General features: G+C 43.3%; 1 protein-coding gene across 1 annotated transcript in view; it reads left to right on the plus strand.

Moving 5' to 3' along the window:
- TUBGCP4 (tubulin gamma complex associated protein 4) overlaps positions 1-23,589 on the plus strand; it is a gene marked incomplete at its 3' end in the record, with an annotated part of 40,625 nt that overhangs the window by 11,141 nt on the left and 5,895 nt on the right. The window contains 11 exon segments of the mRNA XM_029575466.1: positions 707-763; positions 8,059-8,138; positions 15,769-15,970; positions 18,721-18,886; positions 19,031-19,155; positions 19,485-19,535; positions 20,985-21,090; positions 21,315-21,422; positions 21,651-21,789; positions 22,182-22,359; positions 22,566-22,700. Coding sequence (XP_029431326.1) covers positions 707-763; positions 8,059-8,138; positions 15,769-15,970; positions 18,721-18,886; positions 19,031-19,155; positions 19,485-19,535; positions 20,985-21,090; positions 21,315-21,422; positions 21,651-21,789; positions 22,182-22,359; positions 22,566-22,700 — 1,347 coding nt within the window.

Consider the following 23,589-nt stretch of genomic DNA (forward strand, 5'->3'; position numbering starts at 1 on the left):
TTGTGGCATGTGTAGATAGCATTCAGTTTTGCTAATATACTGTATATTTTTTTGAAAATCTGATATATCTTCCTGAAAGGCAATAGAAACAGGAACGTTTGGGAATATTACCAGGGAAAGCAAAGATTTCAGCTTGCATGGAAGAAAACGTTTCGGGAGAGAAGATGGGATAAGGAAGATGAATGAAAAAGAAAGGGCTGAGGAATGAGAAAGGAGAGGAAGAAAGTGTGTAGGGATGAGAGTATCCTAAGAAAAAATGGATGGGAGGTAGGGGAAAAATTAGAAATGGGAGGAGTTTAATTGAGCCTGAGGATTAGTTCTAAGGGGTAAGATTAGCGGAGAAACGAATGGATGGAAGGGAGAATTGGAGAGGAAGGGAGAAGAATGAGGGAGAAGAGTGCCAGAAGGAGACTGACATTCATGCCTAGAAAGATTTATCCTAGTTCTGAAATCTGAAAATGCCTTCCTTTTTCTCCACATTTGCATATGTTAATTACCTGCTCTTAGGAGGTGGAGATTCCTATAGCTTTTGAAGTTGTCTTCTCCAAAAACTGTCCAAAAGATCCTGACTCCATTGATCAGGTTTTCAGAATAGGCTACCTAAGCCACAAGGATTTGTAGAGGATCGGCTATCTTAGGATATATTTTAAATTATACCCTCTCATGCTGATGGTATAAGTCTATATATTGGCCCATGTTTTTTCAGTTCCAGCTCCTTTTCCCGTCCGTGATGATTGTGGTGGAACAGATCAAGAGTCAGAAGGTAAATTTTCCCCTTTACATCTCCTTCCTTTGCTCCCCTTCTTGTTTCTTATTGTTAGAGAAGCAGCATATTAGAAAAGAAGGGGCCCTGTTTCTGCATTTAATGCTGTGGAACTACAAATACCACAATGCTCTGGGGTTTGTATGAATTGAAAAAAAAATGGGTTGATCCAGTCCTACACTAGAACTTGTAAGCCATCATTCCTTGAAGAAATGTACAAAAGTTCAACAGACTTCCTCTGACGAGGGCTCCAGGGATGATCTTGGAAACTATTGGCTTGTGAGCTTTGATGTCTGTGCCAAGTAAAATGGTAGAAACTATTCTTAAAAAAATCACTGGCCATATAGATAAACGGATTAACGGGAAAGAGTCAACATGGTTTTAGCAAAGGGATGTCTTGCCTTACCAATCTCTTTAGATTCTTTGAAGGTATAAATAAACACATAGATGTATGCGATCTAGTGGATATATTGTATTTAGATTTTCAGAAGACATTTGACAAAGTCCTCCATGAGACGTGCCTCAAGAAATTAGCAAGACAGGGTAGAGGAGGCAGTGTCCTATTGTGGACAGAAAATAGAGGGCAAGTCTAAATGATCAGTTTTTCAAATAGAGACCTGCGCTGTTTAACATACTCATGAAAGACCTAGAATAGGGAACGATGAGCGAGATGATCAGATTTTCAGTTAAAACAAAATTATTCAGAGAGCAACGGATTGTGAGGACTTACTGAAGGACCTTTCAGAGATTGGGCATTTGAATGGCAGATGAAATGTTTAGGGAAAAGTGCCAAGTGATGCACATAGAGAAAAATAAAACCAATTACAGGTACACGATGCTAGGTTCTGTATTGGAAGTCATCAGCTGGGTCAAAGACCTTGGAATTCTTGTGGACAGTACTTGAAATCTTCAGCTCGGGGTTTGGCGGTGGTCAATAAAGCAAATGGAAATTTTGTGGAAAGGATTAGAGAACAAAACTGAGAATATCATAATGCCTTTGGATAGATTCATAGTGTGACTGCACCTTGAGTTTGATGTGCAGTTACCTCATCTCAAAAAAAGACATAGCAGAGATATAAAGAGTTCAGAGGAGGGCGACAAAAATGATAAAAGGATGAAATGGATTGTCTGTGATGAGAGGCTATGCAGGCTACGCTCTTTAGCTTGAAAAAGAGATGGCTCAGGGGGGACAGGATAGAAACTCTATAAAATCATGAGTGGGGTGGAACGAGTAAATAAAGGATGGTTATTTATCCTTTCCGATAATACTAAAACAAGGGGCCGCGCCTTGAAACTAATGAGCAGTAGATTTAAAACAAATCATAGAAAGTACTTTTTTACTCTGCGCACTATCAAGCTGTTCCTTGTACGTACCCGGATCAGTCCAGACTTGGGGTTATGCCTCCCTTCCAGCAGATGGAGACAGAGAAAAACTTGAAGGGCACCCTCACTTAACCTGGTGTGCCACCTGCATCCCTTCAGTATTTCTCTATCTCCAGCAGATGGAGGTGGTGCAAACCCTGCTGTCTTGCCCTGATTCATGGTCAAGGCGACTAGCATAGCAGGGGTTAAAAAAAAAAAGGTTTGGACAAGTTCCTGGAGGAAGAGTCCATAAGTGACGCGCGCAGCTCCAGACCACGCGGTGAAGTAATGGTGTGCGGCAGTGCATGATGCATTTGCGGAGACTCGCGGTCGCAACAAAATATGGAAGGATTGTGTTTCTGATGGGTAAGGCATGTTGGCAGTGCCTCCCTCTCGTGCTAAGCCTGCTTCTTTGGCGCAAGCTTCCAGGCCTGTCCCGGGGTTTCCTCTCTCGGCGCGGGAATGGTGGCCATGTTGGATTCGGCTATGCGGCTGTCAACTTCACCGGGAGAGGTCAGGGTTTCACCACCGCGACTGTCCCTAGCTATGGTAGGCACAAGGATGGACCAGGGGAATTTGGACAGGGATGATTTCCTCCTGAATCGTGGAGGCTCAGCTGTAGGGGATTTCCCCCTGGATTGTGACTGAGTCCCTTTTCAACTAAATTTGATCTCCTTCTGCACAAGGCATACTTAGCCAAGAAAGTGTCTGGGGGGTCCTTTTAATTCCCTGTCTCGATCTGTTGGTGAACCCAGATCATGGGAGAGGAAGCGTACCGAAGGTGTTCAGCGTGTTTTGGGATTTTCATTGTTGGCTGATGAGTCTGAGGATCTTGAGCCGGCACTAGGGGAGAAACCCAGGGACAGATGCGTTACCGGAGGCGCCTGACCTAGCTGGGGACCCAGAAGATGGCAGAAGGAGATGATCCCAAAGTGGTGCACCTCTTTCGCAGAGAAGAACTCTGTCTGCTGTGAAGGCTTTTTACAGTGCTTATCCCCGTGTTTACAGATAAGCAGACAAGTACTCAGTCAGGTTAGAAGCATTTATTGATATGCAAAATAAGATAGAGTATTGGGAAGGATAATCAAATGACTTACCTGATAGTCACTGTCGGAACTCCTTCAGTTTTCTGCCGGCACATTAGCTGCTTATAAAGATAATTTCTTTCTTTGTTTACAAGTTCCCTCTTATCTGAGCAAGTCATGACAGCTGAATCTGTTTCTTTTCATCTTTGCCCAATATTGCCCCATCATTAGTATCTTTCCTGTTCCCAGAGGCTGTTATCTCTCTTCTATCTGAGTTTCAATCCCACCAGGTGCCTGTGGTTTCGGCATCATGAGTCGCTTTTGTCTGGTTGTCAGATCTCCCCACTGGCAATGTTTCTTTTTCTGATTTGAATCATGAGCACCACAGCTGCAGTTCTTGTGTGTGCACATTATGTCTGCTAGAGCCGACTCTTGCTCTGCAGATGTCCAGTTTATACCACAGGTGCTTTAGAAGCTAGGAATCAAGGTGGCGCAGGAGTCTGACTTGGAGGAAGCAAATCCTATGTTAAACGGTTTGTGCGGTCCAGTAAAGGCTTTTCCCTTTCATAAGTCAGTAAAGATGTTGCTAGTTCTGACGTGAGATGCTCTAGAGCCCAGCTTAAGAGTTTGGAGAGCTATGGCGAAGCTTTATCCGTTGCCAGAGGAGAATTTGGCGCTTTTAGCTCTTCCCAAGTTTGATGCTTTAGTTTCAGCGGTCACCAAGAAGACCACTATTCCGGTAGCAGGCTCGGCCGCTTTAAGGGATGTGCAGGATCACAAATTGGAACTTCATCTTAAAAAGAAATTTAAGGTTTTGGCCCTTGGCATAAGGGCTGCAGTTTGCAGAGGACATGTCGGTATGGGGTCCAGCAATTGCCGGAGTCACAAGCTACGTTGCGGGACGCTGAGTGTCGGGAAGCAGCTGCGGCTTAGGGAGTGGATGCCTTCTATGATCTGCTAGACGGTTGTTATGGTTACGAAGCTGGCCAGTGGTTGTGTGGGCCAAATCTCAGCTTGGTGCTCTTCCTTTTAAGGGAAAGGTTTTGCTTGGAGAGGACTTGGGAGCAGATAATGAAACATCTGGGAGAGTCCAAGGTGTATTAAGTTGCCAAAAGATAAGCCGACGGGCAGGAGATGTTTTTTTCCTGTGTGGGCTAGGTTTCGAGACAATATGCTCTGTGAGTCCACAGAGGCAAACCGCAGTCAGAAGTCAGTCCTGGGGGTCATCCTTTCGAGGTGTCAGGAGACCGTCCCAGGACAACTCTGCTATGGATGCAGGGGGAACCCAAAACTCTGTTTCCATATGGATGGTTATTTACCCTTTCAGAAATAGTTTTGGGTAAAGCAATTGTGCAATAAATTTATAAAAAAAAAAATAGAAATTAAAACAAAAAACAGTAGTAATAGTTTTCTAGGGAGCACATGTGGTTTTGAGAAATGTTGTGTTGAACACTAGAAAAATTGTGGGTATTTTCTAGCATGTTTAACTTTATACCATGTAGAGGTTGTATCAGCTTCTGTTTTCTTCGAGGCTCCTTGAAACATACTATTTATCAGTGATGCTTAAATATTTACATGTGGCCTTACTTCTCTGCTTGTGGTAGATGACTGTGCTTTTGTCCGTTTCTGGTCATCTGGAGGACATAAAATGTCATTGATAAATATTTGGTATTTATAAATTGACCAATAAGGTGTGTAATATAAGTAAAAACAAGAATCCCAAAAATGTTCTAACACCCCAAAAAGAAACCTTTTTAAATTTAAAAAAAAAAAAATTCCACAAAAAATATATATACCAGTACCACTTGTTGTTTTAAATTAGTCATTTTTTGAGGCGTTAGAATGTTGCTTTTGGTATTCTTGTTATTGATAAATATGCATCTAGTAATATATAAACAACATAGTATTAAAAGCTGATGTTGCTCTGTTGCTCTTCAGTATGTCTAGAAAAGCTTGGGAAACCTCATAGCGTTTTTTTTTTTTTTATCTCACTTTAAAAACAGTCGTTACACAGCCTTTTTGCCATGTTAATTGCTTAACACTGCTTTTTGTTATGTGTGTTGGCTTTATTTTTAAGTGTATATTACAGCCCGAAATTGGCATGGAGCTGTATAATTTTAATCATTGGTTTCCAAGCTATGACTGTGAAACTGAAGCAAAAAGCTGAATTTTTTAGTTTGTTTTTTTTTAAACATTTTTTAAAACATTTTTAAGACACTAGCACTTATCATTTAAGAAGTCATAGCTTGGAAACCAATGATTAAAATTATACAGCTCCATGCCAATTTACGGGCTGTAATATACACTTAAAAATAAAGCCAACACACATAACAAAAAGCAGTGTTAAGCAATTAACGCGGCAAAAAGGCTGTGTAACGGCTGTTTTTAAAGTGAGATAAAAAAAAAAACGCTATGAGGTTTCCCAAGCTTTTCTAGACATACTGAAGAGCAACAGAGTAACATCAGCTTTCAATACTATGATGTTTATATATTACTAGATACAGGATTATACATCATATTGTTGCAGTTTACAATATCACATTGATAAATATGTGCCATGAACAAATTCAGCTCAGTTGAAAGCAGTGTGGGGGTTGCTAGCCACCCATGTGGATCACCAGGGCAAGGCAGACCCGGATGCTGACTTTTTGGATAATAGAGACATTTCTGTTATCTGGAGATAGCCTGTCTATTCTTGCTTCTGTCATAGAATTGGTCCTTGGTGCTTTTCCAATGGAAACATTTATTCTGTCAGCTGGAAAGATTGTATCAGCAGCAGAATGGAGCGTTTGCCACTCATCTCTGCTTTCTTTATGTAAATGATGCTAATTTCCATTTGCATTCCATGTTCCATTCAGGCAGGCAGCCATCCCACCCCACCTCCCCAGAGTGCATGGTTTCTCAGTTTCCAGGCTTGTGCACCTCTGAAGAGGAGCTGGACAAGGAACAATCTTCCTAGTACCCAATTATACATTTGTAAGCTGAAACACAGGTAGATCAGGCTATATAGAGTCATTGGCAGATCCAGGACACGGACCCATGTACATTCACCATATGTACGTGATTTAGGCGTTATGATAGATAATCAGCTTAACTTCAAAAAATTTATAAGCACCACCACTAAAGACTGTTTCTATAAACTTCTTGTCCTGAGAAAATTGAAACCACTTCTCCACTTCTATGATTTTCGGATGGTTCTGCAAGCCATTATACTAACAAAAATTGACTATTGCAACTCGCTCCTTTTTGGCCTACCAACCTCATCCATCAAACCCCTCCAGATGATTCAAAACTCTGCAGCTAGAATCCTTACCAATACGAATAAAAGAGACCACATAACCCCCATACTAAAACTCCTCCACTGGCTGCCTATTAAGCAAAGGATTCTCTATAAAGTATACACAGCAATTCATAAATCTATTTACAACATATCCCCACTCCACTTAAGCACCCAACTACGTTTTCATTCTTCAACTAGACCTATCAGAGGAGCTTATAAAGGCACACTCTATGTTCCTTCAACAATATCCTTACATCGGAAACGTTCCATTTCTTTAGCAGGACCTGTCCAATGGAACATGCTCCCGCCAGACATCCGCCTTGAGATCTGCTTTGCTTCCTTCAAAAAGAAAATTAAAACCTGGCTCTTTAGCCAAGCTTTTCCAGAACTTTGATTATTTTTTACCTCCAGCTATCAAGATTTTCTCACCATCTCAATCCCTTTTGCAGATCACAGTTATCTTAGACAATTACGCCTTATTTTATGATTTGATTTCTCAGAGACTTTACAACTTTATCAGTGTTATTATTCGAATCTGTTTTCCATGTTTTCCAAGTTCTATAACCTTGTTATATGTACCGCCTCTTGGCATAATTTTTATGTTTCAATGTAAACCGATGTGATCTGTATTTTAATACAGGAACACCGGTATATAAAAATCTAAAAATAAATAAATAAATAAAAATGATACATACTCCCATTAGAGGAAAAGGAAGGACCTGAGCAGTCTGTAGAATGGATCACTATGCTGTGCTTGAGTTTCATCTTTGCTGTTTGGTATGATATTAATCCTTCCTTCTTTCTGCTCTGTGCACGACATAGACCAGGGGGGGAAAATGTGGTACATTGGTTGGGTTTTCAGGATATCCATCATGAATATGCTTGAGAAATGTATCTGAATGCATGGAGGCAGTACATGCAAATATATATCCGAGGCATATTCATGGTGGATATCCTGAAAACCCGACCTGCTTGCGGAACTCAAAGACTGGAGTAACCTTCCTTTGGCATAGATCCAATATGACTGTCAGGAAGTAAAAATGTTGATGCCCTCCAATTTGAGGGTTGCTCCTACCCGCTTTACTTCCAGCCCAGCATTACTTCCCTCTAACCTCTCCATCTTCCCAGGGAATACTATGGAGACACATTCTAGAGCACAAAAGTGTTATTCCTACCCGCTTTACTTCCAGCCCAGCATTACTTCCCTCTAACCTCTCCATCTTCCCAGGGAATACTATGGGGACACATTCTAGAGCACAAAAGTGTTATTCCTACCCGCTTTACTTCCAGCCCAGCATTACTTCCCTCTAACCTCTCCATCTTCCCAGGGAATACTATGGGGACACATTCTAGAGCACCAAAGTGTTATTCTGCAAAGGGCATTCCAAAGTTATACCTGCGGGGTAAATGTAATTTTGTTTGAATGGTCTTGGGGACTGATGTATCAGCAGACAGATCAGATGAATGTGTCTGTACAATGATCTTCTTTTTTAATAGATTGGTTTGGATAAGATAGCCTTATTATTATTATTATTTTTTTTTTACTGAGCTGGACTGGTTAATATGGTTTCCACCCTCGGCTGCAAACCTTCATAGAACATTTTTGTCTTTTTTTTTTTTCTGTGTAGATTCATGGATGCCAGATCCTAGAGACAGTGCACAAGCACAGCTGTGGGGGGCTGCCACCTGTCCGTAGTGCCCTGGAGAAGTAAGGAAATGAGATTTCACAGTCTGGCACCAAATGATGCTGGCTTACTGGACCAGGGGCCTATACACTTGCGATTTTCAGAAAAGTCAGAATTACAGATCTCAAAGTGTAGTAAATAAATATAAAAACAGACAGGCCCCTATTCAGCTGCTATGCAGCTCAGTTAGTTAGTTAGGATACATTTATCCAGCTAACTGAGCCCTTATATTCAGCGATGCGGCTGTGCCACTGAATATATCCTGCTTTCTTAAAGTTATATTATATATCCAGCTAGCTTTAGGACAGGTGTTTGGATCGACCACAGTTAGCTGGATAAGTTATGCCTTGATTTAACCAGCCAGATTTTAGCGGGATAAAAAGTTATCCAGCTAGAATTTAGCCAGATAAGTGCACATAGGAGGAGGCTGGGAACTACAGACCGGTTAATCTGATCTCTGTGGTGATCAAACTAATGGAATCACTGCTAAAACAGAGAATAGTGCAATTTTTGGAATCCAGTGGATTGCAAGATCTGAGACAGCATGGGTTTGTTTTTTGGTTTTTTTTTTTTTACCAGAGGTAAATCTTGTCAGACGAATCTAATCAATTTCTTTGATTGGGTGACCAGAGAGTTGGATCAAAGGAAAGTGCTAGATGTAGTGTACTTGGATTTCAGCAGGGCCTTGTCACGGTTCCACACAGAAGACTTATAAATAAATTGTGTGCCCTTGGTATGGATCCTAGAGTGGTTGCGTGGGAGGTGACAAAGGATAGTGGTAAATGGAGTTTTCTCTGATGAGGGGGATGTTGTTAGTGGTATGCCTCAGGGATTGGTCCTTGGACCGGTTCTTTTCGATATTTTTGTGAGCGATATAACAGAAAGATTGTCGGGAAAGGTTTGTCTTTTCTCCGATGATACCAAAATCTGTAATGGGGTGGACAGCCAGAAAGGTGTGGAAAACATGAGGAGGGATCTAGCGAAGCTCGTGGAATGGTTTAAGGTTCAGTAGCTAAGACTTAATGCTAATAATGCAGATTAATGCATTTAGGATGCAAAAGCCCAAGGGAAAGGTACAGTATTGGAAGTGAAATTCTTCTAAGCACAAAGGAAGAGCAGGATAGGGAGTAATTGTATCTGATGATCTTAAGGTGGCCAAACAGGTGCTTAGCAAAATGCACAAAACATGTTGAAATACACCCACAGAAAGTGACAGGCAGGTATGCACTTAGGAAAATGAACAAAACACGCTGAAATGCGCACATAGAAAACTCTCAGGTACATGCGCACAAAACATGCTCAGTGATGCACTTAGCTATGTGTACCATATACGCACAAAGAACATGAACGGGGATGCAGAGTTAGGAACACAAGAAGGTGTGCAGGTGCACAAAACCCCACCGCGGCCTACCATGTGGAGTCAGAAAAAGGGAGGTGATATTGCCTCTGTATAGGTCCCTGGTGAGACCTCACTTGGAATACTATGTACAGTTCTGGAGACTGCACCTTCAAAAGGACAAACAGGATGGAGTCACTCCAGAGAGTGGCTACTAAAATGGTCAGTGGTCTTCGTTCTAAAGCATATGGGGATTGTGATGGAGTGTACAGACAACTCCCTCATCCTACTTTAAGGAGCCCAGTTTAGGTTTCTAACCCAGTCCTCCTTAATGTAGACCGCTGCCAGAGATTCTGGGTGAAGGGAGGTCAAGTAATAAGTTAGGGCTGGACAGACCAGCAGGTGCTTTTGTTTTCTCCGCCTCGTGTGAATCATCCATTTGGGAGCTGGCCCCAAAGAGAGAGAAAATGAAGCAAGTAATCCAGATCCTGGCCACAGGTCAGCAAAAGCTGCAGAATGCTTTACAAACTTGAATAGACAAACAGCAGTGGCTGCAAGTCATTTAACACAATAAAGCTTAGTCTTAACTAACATAAGAACATGCCATACTGGGTCAGACCAAGGGTCCATCAAGCCCAGCATCCTGTTTCCAACAGTGGCCAATCCAGGCCATAAGAACCAGGCAAGTACCCAAATGGACTTCTCCTCCAAGAACTTATCCAATCCTTTTTTAAACACAGCTATACTAACTGCACTAACCACATCTTCCTGCAACAAATTCCAGAGTTTAATTGTGCGTTGAGTGAAAAAGAACTTTCTCCGATTTAGTTTTAAATGTCACATGCTAACTTCATGGAGTGTCCCCTAGTCCTTCTATTATCCGAAAGAGTAAAAAAACGATTCACATCTACCTGTTCTAGACCTCTCATGATTTTAAACATCTCTATCATATCCCCCCTCAGCCATCTCTTCTCCAAGCTGAAAAGTCCTAATCTCTTTAGTCTTTCCTCATAGGGGAGCTGTTCCATTCCCCTTATCATTTTGGTAGCCCTTCTCTGTACCTTCTCCATCGCAATTATATCTTTTTTGAGATGCGGCGACCAGAATTGTACACAGTATTCAAGGTGCGGTCTCACCATGGAGCGATACAGAGGCATTATGACATTTTCCGTTTTATTCACCATTCCCTTTCTAATAATTCCCAGCATTCTGTTTGCTTTTTTGACTGCCGCAGCACACTGAACCGACGATTTCAATGTGTTATCCACTATGACACCTAGAGCTCTTTCTTGGGTTGTAGCACCTAGTATGGAACCCAACATTGTGAAATTATAGCAAGGGTTATTTTTCCCTATATGCATCACCTTGCACTTGTCCACATTAAATTTCATCTGCCATTTTGATGCCCAATTTTCCAGCCTCACAAGGTCTTCCTGCAATTTATCACAATCTGCTTGTGATTTAACTACTCTGAACAATTTTGTATCATCTGCAAATTTGATTAGCTGAGGCCCTGTAATCTGCTGTGTCCAAAATACCTCAGGCACCTTCACCTTCACAAATCCTGTTTAAGATGAAGGCAGATGAGGACCTGGAGGTCTTTTAAAAAACTTTGAAAGGACCGCCTGCCTTTTGGCCTGGCCAGAGACCAGCTGGACAACTTCCTTGGTGAGTTTTCTTACTGGCAGGAGTCAAACAGCTTTCCAGGCAGTCAATCCAGATGGGAGGGCTTCCTATGAGAACATCAGGTCACTGTACTTCAGAGAGTGGGGCATTCCCCAGGACATTACCGACAGCAGTTCTGGCAAGCCCAGGAGAGCCCTAGAAATCTCTTTCACCGATTGAAAGATGCCGGTTGGAAGTGGCGTTGGCCGGAGTCAAGGTCGGGATCAGAAGTAGCTCATCAGATACTCCTGAAGCAGTTCCTGGATGGTCTAGACCAGCTCATGTGGCATTGGGTCTGCTGGCTCACTAGGCTCACCTTGGAAGTGGCAGAAGCCTTTCACCAGGCACAGTCAATACCTGCCAGCATAAGGGGCTTAGAGAGGCAACCTGTAACCATTCCCTGGCATGGGACAGAGGATAGAAGACTTGGCCAACTCCCAAGGAAGACGTACACATACTGAAAAACAGTGCTTTTGAAGTAGCGACATCCCGCAACCCCAAAAAAAAATAAATAAAGGGGAATCTGGAGAGACAGGAACAACCCAGAAACGGGACCTTGCAGACCCTCTCTTTTTGTGCACCTTGTGTAGAGAATGGGCATGAAGAAGACAGCTGTCCATTTAGGCAGCCGGTAGCCAAAGAATATTTAAGTGAACCTGGCAGGGCAGAATCCTGACCGGCCCTACAGAAGGCCATGCAGAAGAAGGTCTTTGGCTTGATGACCTGGAGAGCGAAGGCAAGTTAGCAGAGCAATGGGAGAAGGAATAAAGAATGAGGACAGTGGGGAAAATGCTTGGGATCACAAGTTGTCAAAACTGCAATTTTGTAGGTGTCCTGCATACACGACTTAAGGACTTTAGAATCATGTGGATCTGGAAAGAGCCTCCACACAGGCCTTGGTTGATTCCAGCTGTAGCAAAATGCTCATTCACCAGGGCTTACTATATCATGCATTAACTCTAAGAAAATGGAGACATTGACATGTACAACCTCTTCATGACTACCGCAGGACAAGCCGTGTTAGCAGCAGCTACCCTCCCCAAGCTTCCATATCCAATAGTCCAGGGTCGGGATTATCCCCATTTAGCAACCTTATGAAGACAACTCATGAGTGCTGGGGACAATATGGCTGGAGGGGGGAGGCACTTGAAACAGAGTTGCGGTGTACCCCAGGCACGTCTGGGTGCTTGACCTGACAAGGCTGAGCTGAAGGGGAGGGTATGTGACAGAGTACACAGACAACTCCTCATTCTACCTTAAAGAGTCTGGTTTAGGTTTCTAACCCAGTCTTCCTTAAGCAAGAACGCTGCAAGGGATTCTGGGTGAAGGGAGGGTCCCTTCAGCCTGCCATAAGAACCCAGGCCTAGAGAGCTGGAGGAGGCCCTCAGAGAGCTGCTAGAACCTCCTGGTATATCCATACGGAGTATGTTTACCTGAGAGTTCTGCCTGACGCAAGGTGAGCCACTGTTTTTTTTCTGTAAGTGTGAAGCACTGTAAATAAATACTTGCACAGAACTGGACTTGTGTTCCTGGGCTATTCCCAAGGCCACAGCAGGCCCAAATATGCTTCAGGGATAGACTTAAAGATCTAAACACGTATACCCTAGAGGAAAGGCGAGATAGGGGAGATGTGATAGAGACATTGAAATATCTCAAAGGTTTCCATGCACAGGAGGTGAGCCTCTTTCAGTGGAAAGGAGGCTCTAGAACGAGGGGTTATGAGATGAGGTTAAAAGGGGGTAGACTCGGGAGTAATCTTAGGAAATATTTCTTTAGAGAGAGGGTGGTGGATGCATGGAAGTGGTGGAGACAAAAACAGTATCTCAATTCAAGGAAGCATGAGATAAATACGGGGGATCTTTAAGGAAGTGATAAGAATTATAATGCTAAATTAATTGGATGGATAGGCTGACTTTTTCTGCTGTCACATTTCTATGATTCAAATATTAATTTAGCTGGATAACTTCTGAGAATGGACCTCTCATTGGCTATGATGTCTTGGAGCTATTTTGTAATTAGCCTGAGAAAAAAATTACAGAAATTAGACAGCTGAGATCTGAAATTGTGCCCCACACCACCTGTTTGAAGGCAGCCTCTGACTGGTACAGATAATGTATAGGTTCTGGACACATGTGTACTTAAAAGGCACAAACACACAGGGCACACTCTTTCCCTCGACCTCAAAATGCTACTTGTTATGATAACGTGTGTTTTGTGGATCCTTGGGTGCTGTGGAGATGACCACACCCAAGGGGAGGAGCCCCGGGAGGAGCCACAGCACTGGGCTAGACTCGTACACACAAAACACAGGATAGTTCTTTATTAGACAGCTTGAAGATCTCCACCAGAGGTGGCAGTAGTGAGGCAGTCTGTGGTTGTATTCTCAGGGACCTCGGCAGAGGGGGCCCTTCTCTCCTAGATGACGTCAGGGGGTTCCGCAGCAGGTCTCCCAGCGAGGAGATACTGTGGATGAGATAGACTGAGAGTTAGAGTACTCACTAGGTGTTTGCTGTTGATATGCGATTCCACCAGGTCTGTTGTAGAAAGTACAGGCACCGAGGCAGGGAGAGCAGGCCCGCGAGGAGCGAGTACCTGTTCCCTGTAAGGCACCTGAAATAAAGCAGAGGGCCCCCGAGGAGCGGGTACCCAGGTTAGCAGTTACCCCGAAGGGCAGCGAGAGAGCTTCCTGCGGCAGCACGGAAGCAGCAGAGTAGCGCAGACAGGAACGGATTCGAGTCCTTGCTAACTCTGGGAGCTAGCAATTTGATGAAGGTAATATACCCAGATGGCGTGATGTCAGCATGAGGGAATGCCCTCGAGGTTCACGCCAAGGGTGGTACAAAGACGTGGGTTGCGTGCGCGTGCGCACCCTGGTAGGTACCTGGGAGGAGCAATGGCGGGAGGCTGCACCATAGCCGTTCTGGGGATGCCAGAGAGGTCGGCTTAAAGACGCGGCGCTAGCCATCTTGCCCAGGTAAGCGGGAGGAGCCGAGAATAAGGTGAAGCAAGCGGGGCGAATCCGTCGAAGACCCGACGCAACACCGCTGTATAGAGAGAATTTTGCATGTTTCTTTCCACATAAGTAGGGAGTTGAAGGCCTTTAGCTGGATCATTGGTGCTTCTCCAGCCTTTCTGATATTTCCTTGGTCACATGGAAATTGGAGCCAATACTGCAGATTGGATACTGAAGCTGATAAATGGCGAGAGGCTGTAAATATGTTCTTTATCGTGAAGCTGTATGGCTTTGGGTTGCGAGTTAGTCTCTGAGAAGGCTTTAATGATTTATAGTGTTTGCTGCTGCTGACCTCAGAGCTCGTTGATTTAAAGACTCTTCACAAAGTACACAGCTCCCGTTATTCGTGATAGGGCCTATTCACTGATGATGTGCAGGCAGTTTCCACGTTGATATGGTAATGCACGTTTGTGAATAGGGCTGTTTGTATTATTATACGTAGAATACTCAGAACTGCATCATGAGGAGTGTATTTATATCCCAAGGCCTGCTGCAAAACATTTTTAATGTGTGGACAGAATGATAAAGACTTGTTAAATATTGTACCTAAATTACACTGAGAGACGTGAATCTGGTGACCGTGAAAACTAAAATTGGAAGGGGGCACCAGTACGGGAGCATCTACGTAATATCATGATTTCCATTTTATTAATATTCAGGTCAGCTTCTAATTACTAAGCCAGCTATGGACAGAAGTAAGGCAACTGGACAGTTTCTGAAAAGCTTTAGAGAAAGTAGATAGGGGAACAAAAAACTGAGTATCAGCAGCATAGAGACAATACCCTACATCAAGATTTGCCAATATGGCCGATTAGGCTGAGCCCTGAGACACCCCAGTTTAATGAACAAGGGGAGAAGAAGAATTCCCAATAACATGTTGTCTACCAGTTTGTCAGAAAAGAAGAAAACCAAGCCAAAACTGTCAGTTAAACTAGAACTGGGTCACACGCGCAGTGAAAATCTCGTGGTCCGTAGTATCGAATGCAGATTAGGTCCGAAAAAATACCCAAAATGTAAGCTGCATCAGTATCAAAATCGTGATGGAAAATGTCTAGGGTAGAGATCAGTAAAGCTTTGGTACTGTGAAATAGATAAAATCCAGAAGAACAGGGAAGAACTCGATGGTTGTCAAAGTCCTGAAGTTGTTTCAGTATCGTTTTCTCAATTAATTTGGCTAGAAAGGGTAGGGAAGAAATAAGATGATAGTGAGAAGACTTCTCAGTGGGATCCAGAGAAGCTTTCTTCAGTATGGGTCGAACTGAAGCTTGCTTTAAAATGTCAGGGAGGTTACCCTCAAATAACGAGGATTTAATCAAGTTAAGGAAAACCTCTACATCAGATGCCAGCATTTTCATAATCCCAGAAAAACAAGCATGAAAGGAGCTTATTATTATTCAGTGATTAAAATTGATTCACCTGATCAAGAGTTACTGGGGAAAATTGATACAAAGGATCTAAATCAAGATCCACTGAAGCTTCAGCAGATTAACAGTAAGAGAAACAGTCAGTGCGAGATTATCGTCTCTTTGTGACTATGACAGCTGAACTCCTGCCTACCTGTGTGACTGTGCCTCTGAGCTGGAACTCCGTATTTCTGTTAGACGCAAAGCACTGAACCAACGAATCCTCTCCCCCTCAGGATCCTGGCAGTGTGTCATGGGGTCATGTACAAACAGCTCTCAGCCTGGATGCTGCACGGCCTTCTCCTGGACCAGTATGAGGAGTTCTTTGTGAAGCAGGGTCCGTCCTCTGGGAATGTCCCTGCCCAGCCGGAAGAGGAGGAAGAGGATCTAGGCATTGGGGGCCTGACAGGGAAACAGTTACGAGAACTACAGGACTTGGTGAGATTTCTTGTATAAACAGGTTCTTTCAGCCTGCCCTTGTTAGGTGCTTATTCCTCTTCTTTTTGGTTTCTCCAGAAGTGTTTCTCCCTTTTACTACACATTTCTCAGGGACTTCTTTGTTTGATTCCTACAGCATAAATTCTTAGTGTTGCAAGGCTGATTAAATCCTATATGCCTTACCGTCACTGAGAGCTTTAGGTTTAATATTCAGCAAAAAAACCAAATATGGATGTCTGAACAATGCTGACATGCATAATTGGCAGAATCTATTCCAGAGGCACATACAGATTCAGCATTATCTCCCCAATACCTGGCTGGTAGCCATTTTTGAGAAATTTAGATAATGTAAAAAGATGAATGTAAAAACAATTTTCCATTTAGGCAAAATGTTCAAAAGCAGCAGTCCATGTTTGGCTACCAAAAAGCAGTTTGGAAGAAATGCTGAGCAGAAATTGGGCTTCCTGTTCATCCAGTCAGACACAGTGGGTTGCGCTCACTAACCAGCAAATGGAGAAAGATTAACAGGCTCGCCGATATCACTCCTTATATGCATCTGCGCTGACCAACCTGCCAGTATTCTCTGTCTCTAGTAGATGGTAGACAAGCATCCTGTGCTGTGGACTGCAGCCTGGCAGGCTGAAAAGGAAATAGGTTCAGAGGCTCCTGCGGTGAAAGACTAGCGCTACCTCCCTCAGGCTTAGGATTTAACAAATAAAATGAGAGAGCCTTGGTTCCCTCCCTCAGGGCACTTGGTCAGGACCAGGGGCCTTCCAAGAGGATTGGGGTTATTCTCCCCCCCCCAAAATTTCCTAGATATAGCTGCTTTGAGGGCAGTTTTCCTCCTTGGTGGATGAGGCCTCTTTGCCCAGGGAAGCTATATCTAGGGAATTTTTGTAAAAGTCTTTTAAAAATATCTCAAGGTTACTTAGGCCTTCCGAAAGTCAAATCATCTTTTTTGTTCTGTATGAAGGAGTGCCTAAAGGTGAAGTAGCCTCTAAGGCTACAGTGGCGCATTGGATTAAGGATGTAATTACAATGGCCCATGTGGGTTCCAGTACTTCCTTGCCTACACAAGTGCAAGCTCATTCCACCAGGGCTGGGGCTCAGGCTATGTCTTGGGCAGAATTATGTTTGGTATCTCCCTTGGAGATCTGTAAGGTAACCACTTGGTCTTCCTTGCATACATTTTCTAAGCATTACCGCTTAGATGTCAGCCTCAGAGAAGAAACTTCCTTTGCTTTCAGAGCTTTTTGCGAGGGACTTGGGCAGCGTCCTACCCTATTTGGGAGTAGCTTGGGTGCATCTCCCTTGTCTGGACTAATCTGACTGGATAAAGAGGAAAGTGAAATGACTTCTTACCGTATAATTTCCTTTCCTTGAGTCCAGTCAGACCAGTCCAGGAGCCTCCCTGTGCTGCCATGTTTTTTCAGCGATGAACAGCAGAGAGAGGAAATAATCGACGAGCTGGACGCAGATTTGATATTGAAGGTATGGCCGTCTCTGCAGATGAGTGGTAGTTTATTTCTTTTAAAAATTTATATCCTGCAGCGCATCCATCATTCACAGCGGCTTCCAACCAAATATACAAAAAAATATATTAAAAACATAGTTCAGTTTGATACTAGACAAAAAAACTAAAAAAAAAAAAAATAGCTGGATACATGGTTGCTTAGTGTAATGCAAATGAGAAACCTAGGGTGTAAAATACTCAATCAAAAGCAAGTGCGCCTTGAGTTGCTTTCCAAATTGCTTTTGACACTTTATCAACCGAAGTGCTTCAGGTAATGATTTCCTTAAGATAGGTCCTGTCTCTGGTTTCACCTAATCCAGCAGCTCTGATAGAAGGCACGTCAGGTAGGCTTCGATTAGCTGATCTCAATGCTCTAGAAGGATGGGAAAGCCGTAAGCTGGCATTTAAAATGGACACTGAATTGGAATAGATCATTTTATGAGGGATTCTGTACTGAGAAACTTTTAGACCTTAACTTCCTTGTTCTTCTGGAAGTTCACTGGTTACAGAAAAGGTTTTAAATAATAAAACAATGCATTAAGGTTTTCTGCCGTTAGCTGCTTGTAAAAATACTGGCATGCTAGTGCCAGCACAGATGCATATAAGGAGTGACATCAGTGAGCCTGTTGATCTCTGCCTCTATCTGCTGGTTGGTGAGCATAACCTTCTGGTCTGGACTGGTCTGACTGGACTCCAGGAAAGGAAATTATAAGGTAAGTTCAGCATACAGATCCTTTCTGGGCCTGCCATAATGCTGAATCTCTTCAATGACGGGCCCTTTGCTGTCCTGACTACCTTTTCCAGGATGACCTTCTGAACACCAATAGGTCAGAAAACCACAGGAGAAAGAGACTGGTGACCACATGGGCGGTCACCTTGCAATACTGAATTGTTTGCATTTGTGATATCTTTCACTGGACCAGCACAAGAAGTTTGTACAGATGTTGTACATGAGCTTCTGAGACCACATAGGTCCCTTTGTTTTTCTTTTGTCCTATCTCAAAGGGTCTTGAAAGTATGTGTACATCATCAATTTTGAATAACTGTTGTGTAGTTCCAGTTAAAAGTATTTCAGCTGGGCTACCATCTTGAGAGAGAAGTTTTAAAATTAAAACAAAATGTTCTTGTGTTGTCTGTAAAATGTGCATCGCCTTGTGCATTAGTCCCGTAGGATCTTTGTTGCTCACACTCCTCTTGCCTCCATCGCTGGTCCTTTTCCCCTTCTGGTCTGTCACAGCGCCTGATTGAAGAAGAGAACATGCTGGCACCGTCTCTGAAGCAGTTCTCGCTGCGAGTAGAAATGCTGCCATCTTATATGCCAGTCCGGGTTGCAGAGAAGATCCTCTTTGTGGGCGAGTCTGTCCAGATGTTTGAGAATCAAAATGTGAACTTCACCAGAACAGGTGAGAAACATCTGTACGGTTCCGAAAGAGCTTTGCTAGTGCCGTACCACAGGAGGTGGGTGTCGCCCCGTTAATATATTGTTTGCTGCCAGGGTAACCCTGTGACCGGACTGGGTGTGATTCTCCGAGCTGTTACCTCCGTAGGTTCCATTCTGAAAAACCAGGAGGACACTTTTGCTGCCGAGCTTCACAGGCTGAAGCAACAGCCTCTCTTCAGCCTGGTGGACTTTGAATCTGTGGTGGACCGGATCAGGAGCACTGTTGCTGAGGTAACCAGAATCTCTTCATGTCGTGTGTTTCCTGCAGCAGAAGTCGGGTGTCACCCTGGCTCTTCTGATAAAGTTCCTTCTGTATAGCAAATGGCATATAACCAAAGCGATGATGAAAACAAACCAAGTGTGAGATACCCAGATTTTGTAGGCTAGACTAAACTGTATATTGCATCTGGACGTTTGTAAAATAAAATGTATTATTCGGTGTGAAAGCAGTAAGGTCCCAGTAATCTCCCTGTCTGTAAAGTCCTGATCTGAATGTAAAAACACAGGTTCTACACAATAAGCTTATGTCAGTACTTCTGCGTCCTCTTTCCCCTGTCTAGCACTTGTGGAAGCTGATGGTGGAAGAATCGGATTTGCTGGGAAAACTGAAGGTAACAACTGATGGGCTGTACATTGTGCGGTGATATTTGGAAGGTACCTGACACTCATCAGGCTCCATCGGTGAATAGATGCGAGATCTTTAATACCTCATGCTGATTGGGTTGCTTTCCATAAAATTCTGGAGGACTTGCGTGATGAGATGATTAACCAAACAGCCTGGAGGTTAGAGCAGCGGGCTGCAAACCAGGGTTCACATCCCACTGCTGCTCCTTGTAATTTTGGGCAAGTCACTTTTCCTTCTTTGCCTCAGGTACAACTTAGACAGTAAACCCTACAGTACCTGACTATAATCTGCCTTGAAAGTGCCTTCAAGAGGTTGAGTGCAGGTTGACTTATATTAAATTGAAATTAAATTGTGATAAAACTAAGCTCTTATGGCTTAAATGTCCCAACTTACTTTTCAATAGCCCTCAAATTCAAATTGGGACCCAGATTGTCCATCCAAGTGTTGAAGTAAAAATTCTAGAAATCGGGTTTGATTCTTCCCTCACAAAGCAGAAACATATCAATGCTACTGTTAAGGCCGCTTTCTTTAATCTTCATATCAATGCTACTGTTAAGGCCGCTTTCTTTAATCTTCATATTAATGCTACTTTTAAGGCCTCCTCCTTTAATCTTTGCACATAAATCCTGGCACCAGAACGCCAGCTTCTGCCCATAGACTAATATTGGCCCTGGAAACTTTAGGAGTGAAGTTTCCAGTGCTAAGAAACCCCGAGTTAAGCCAGTGCGTCTCCCAGCAACGAGAGGCAATATCTGATACCATCATTAGCATGAGATTTGCATTGGGATAGGTGGGATACACATTTTTAAAAATAAATGAGAAGGCGCCAACTTGCATGCACATTGTTGTTGTGCAAAACTCCTTGCTGCATTGCCAGTGAAGTTGTGCACAAAAGATATGCATGCAGGCACAGGTTAAACTGTGTACGCTGCCCCCGAATACATCGGCCCCCTTTCTTTGGAGCATATTTCCTTATGTTCTTGGGTCAACAGAACATTTCACAAAATGTCTGAAGCCTTTCTCATCCTCCTTACGTCTGATTAATTTTGATTGCTTTGTGTCTCTTACTTTTGTGTATGTTCCTGTCATGCATATCACTTTCTAACCTTTTTTGGGAGAAGCAGGTAATAAATTTTAAACTAAGTAAGTCATAAGCCCGTTTTCTGTGGATGCAAACTTGTGTATATTATATTTTAAGGGGGTTGAAAATCCACACTGTGTGCATAAGGCCGACTTGCCTGCATACTTCATTTTATGCATCAAGTCCTGATTATTCAAGATTTTGAAACTTTAACCCTTCGAGAAACCTTAACAACCTTGTATTCATTAATTCACAGCCAAAACAGGTGTGCACAAAAATAAATCCAAATAAGAGTGGGAAATGTATATAGTTATGCACCAAAATTGAATGATCGAGACTTTCCTTTCCGTTTAGATAATTAAAGATTTTTACCTCCTTGGGAGAGGGGAGCTGTTCCAGGCCTTCATTGACATAGCGCAGCATATGCTGAAAACTCCTCCCACTGCTGTGACAGAGCATGGTGAGCACTCTTCTTCTGTCCTTGCTCTCTGCCCTAGAACCAATCCCAGCAAGCTCCACCCTGCTGCAGACTAAGCCATGTGCATCAATACCCCCCCCTCTCTCTCCCTTTTACGTGTATTCTCTCTCTCTCTCTCTCGTAATTTTAGCCTGAAACTGGCTCTGCGCATTCTTGGTTTTGCCATACATTGAAATGGCTGTGAATAAGTTGTGTGTCTTTCTCAGATGTTAACGTGGCATTCCAGCTGTCAGCACACAAAGTGCTTCTAGATGATGATAACCTCCTTCCCCTGCTCCACCTGACGATTGATTATCATGGAAAGGAACACAAAGGTAGGACTCACTTGTACCTTCTCTTTATTTTTTTTAATGCAGACTGTGAGTGTGTTATAAACTACTTTAGGCCTGGCTTCTCCAGTGCCACTAACATATTAAAGGAGAAGGCACTTAAACTTATTTTATATGTTCCCAATATTTTAAAACATGGGAATTATTTGCCTGTCTTTCTAGAAACAGAATACCAGTTAAAGTAGCATCACAAAGGTTTGCTTTGTTTTACAGATGCGTCTCAGGCCCGAGAAGGTCCTTCACGAGAATCCTCACCACGGGAGCCTCCCTCTTCTGGCTGGGCAGCCCTGGGACTCTCCTATAAAGTGCAGTGGCCTTTACACATTCTTTTCACCCCGGCAGTGCTAGAGAAGTGAGTCTAGCCCTGTCCGTAGAGACATCTGATATTCTACTCTCTTGGTTCATCTTGCATTTAAGCACTACAGGGAGAGCATGGAATTATATTTTGGCTCCACACGGACTCAGGGTAAAGGTTCTAGTTGTGGTACTGAGCATCTTTGCTGGCAGTCTTTTCCTCTCTCTTTCTCCTTCTGTGGGGGCTTTTTTCCCTCCTGGCCGTGCACGATAGTGGAACTGTGAGGAGAAGGGAATCTTGATGCGAGTTTGATGCCATATTTGTTTCACTGTGTTATTGTTGTTTTCTTATCTTATCCTTTTTCCTTGTTGACTGGTTGGTGTGTAGGGACAGTAATGACACACAGTACTTGGGAGGTGGTGGTGGTGATGATCTCATCTCTCCAACAGGTACAATGTTGTGTTCAAGTACTTATTGAGCGTACGCCGGGTTCAGTCTGAGCTGCAGCATTGCTGGGCTCTCCAAATGCAACGAAAGCATCTGAAGTCCAACCGAACCGATGCAGTCAAATGGAGACTCAGGAACCACATGGCATTTCTGGTGGATAACCTCCAGTACTATCTCCAGGTTGGTGTTGGAAGGCATGATTTGCATGTACTTGATCCAAGGCTAGTCAGCGCAGGGAATCTGTGCTAATGATCGGGGTTCTAGTTAAGAGGTATGTATGGTCGTATTTAAATCTGCCAGTCTGGAAGAGGTTAATCTTTGTGAACTATATATTTAGCCAATTTGAGCAGTCCAGACCAATAAACAGTTCAGTGCTTCTCTCTTAGGTGGATGTGCTGGAGTCCCAGTTCTCACAGCTGTTGCAGCAGATAAATTCCACAAGGGATTTTGAAAGCATACGACTGGCTCATGATCACTTCCTTAGTAACCTCCTGGCCCAGTCATTCATCTTACTGAAACATGTAAGTGTCTTCTAATTTAATGTTCTTACTGTGAAACCTCACGTTCTGCTTTTATGTTTCTGGAATTGCCGGATGCATGTGATATTTTTTGTGTTATCAAAGACTTTCTACAGTCTTTTTCAGTCCTACTAGTTACAGCAACTAAACAATTCCTTTATTTTTGTGATAAACTACTTTATGCTAACAGTTCAAGTCACAAACCTGTTCAGCTGGGCTTGGCAGAGTCACCATCATCATCCATTTAAGTCAATGATTATTGCTCTGTGTATAGAGAAGTTGCTTACAGCGCTTTACCAACTTGTGGGTCACGTGACTGTGCTCAGCAGCTTTACATTACCTATGATGGTAATTCCCATGTTACTGTGGCCCCACGGCAAACCTCAAATTTCATCTTTGACTGGTAGGGAGAACGAGGAGGAAGGGGGGGGGGTTGTGAGACTGACGAATTGCTGTGTTCAGAGCACTTCTATTACAGGTGAGTGACTTCTCTTTCCTTATCGTTCATGCCAGACCAGTGCAGTCCAGATGAGTGGGTTACATGCCCCTGCCAGCAGATGGAGACTGAAAATAAGCTCAAAGCTAACTTCATTGCCTTTATTGGGGGGTGGGGTGTCATCTGATGCTGCCTTCAGCTTTATTTTTCCGTCTCCAGCAAATGGTGCAAAAGAGTGGGCTGGTACAGCGAAACTCGCAGAGGGCAGAGACCAGCTCTGGCTTGCTACAAGGGAAGCAATCACCGAAGTTCTCTTGGATGGCATACTTTCTTCTGGGGAATCAAGCGCAAAAATCCTGCACAGTGGAGATCTGCTCGACTTGGAACCTGAGCTTAGTATTGAAGGGATATGGCCTCCAGTTCTCTCGAACCTCATAGGGTAGTATCTCTTTAGGT

The sequence above is a fragment of the Rhinatrema bivittatum genome, chromosome 13 (genome assembly GCF_901001135.1).
Source record: "Rhinatrema bivittatum chromosome 13, aRhiBiv1.1, whole genome shotgun sequence".
Classification (NCBI taxonomy): domain Eukaryota; kingdom Metazoa; phylum Chordata; class Amphibia; order Gymnophiona; family Rhinatrematidae; genus Rhinatrema; species Rhinatrema bivittatum.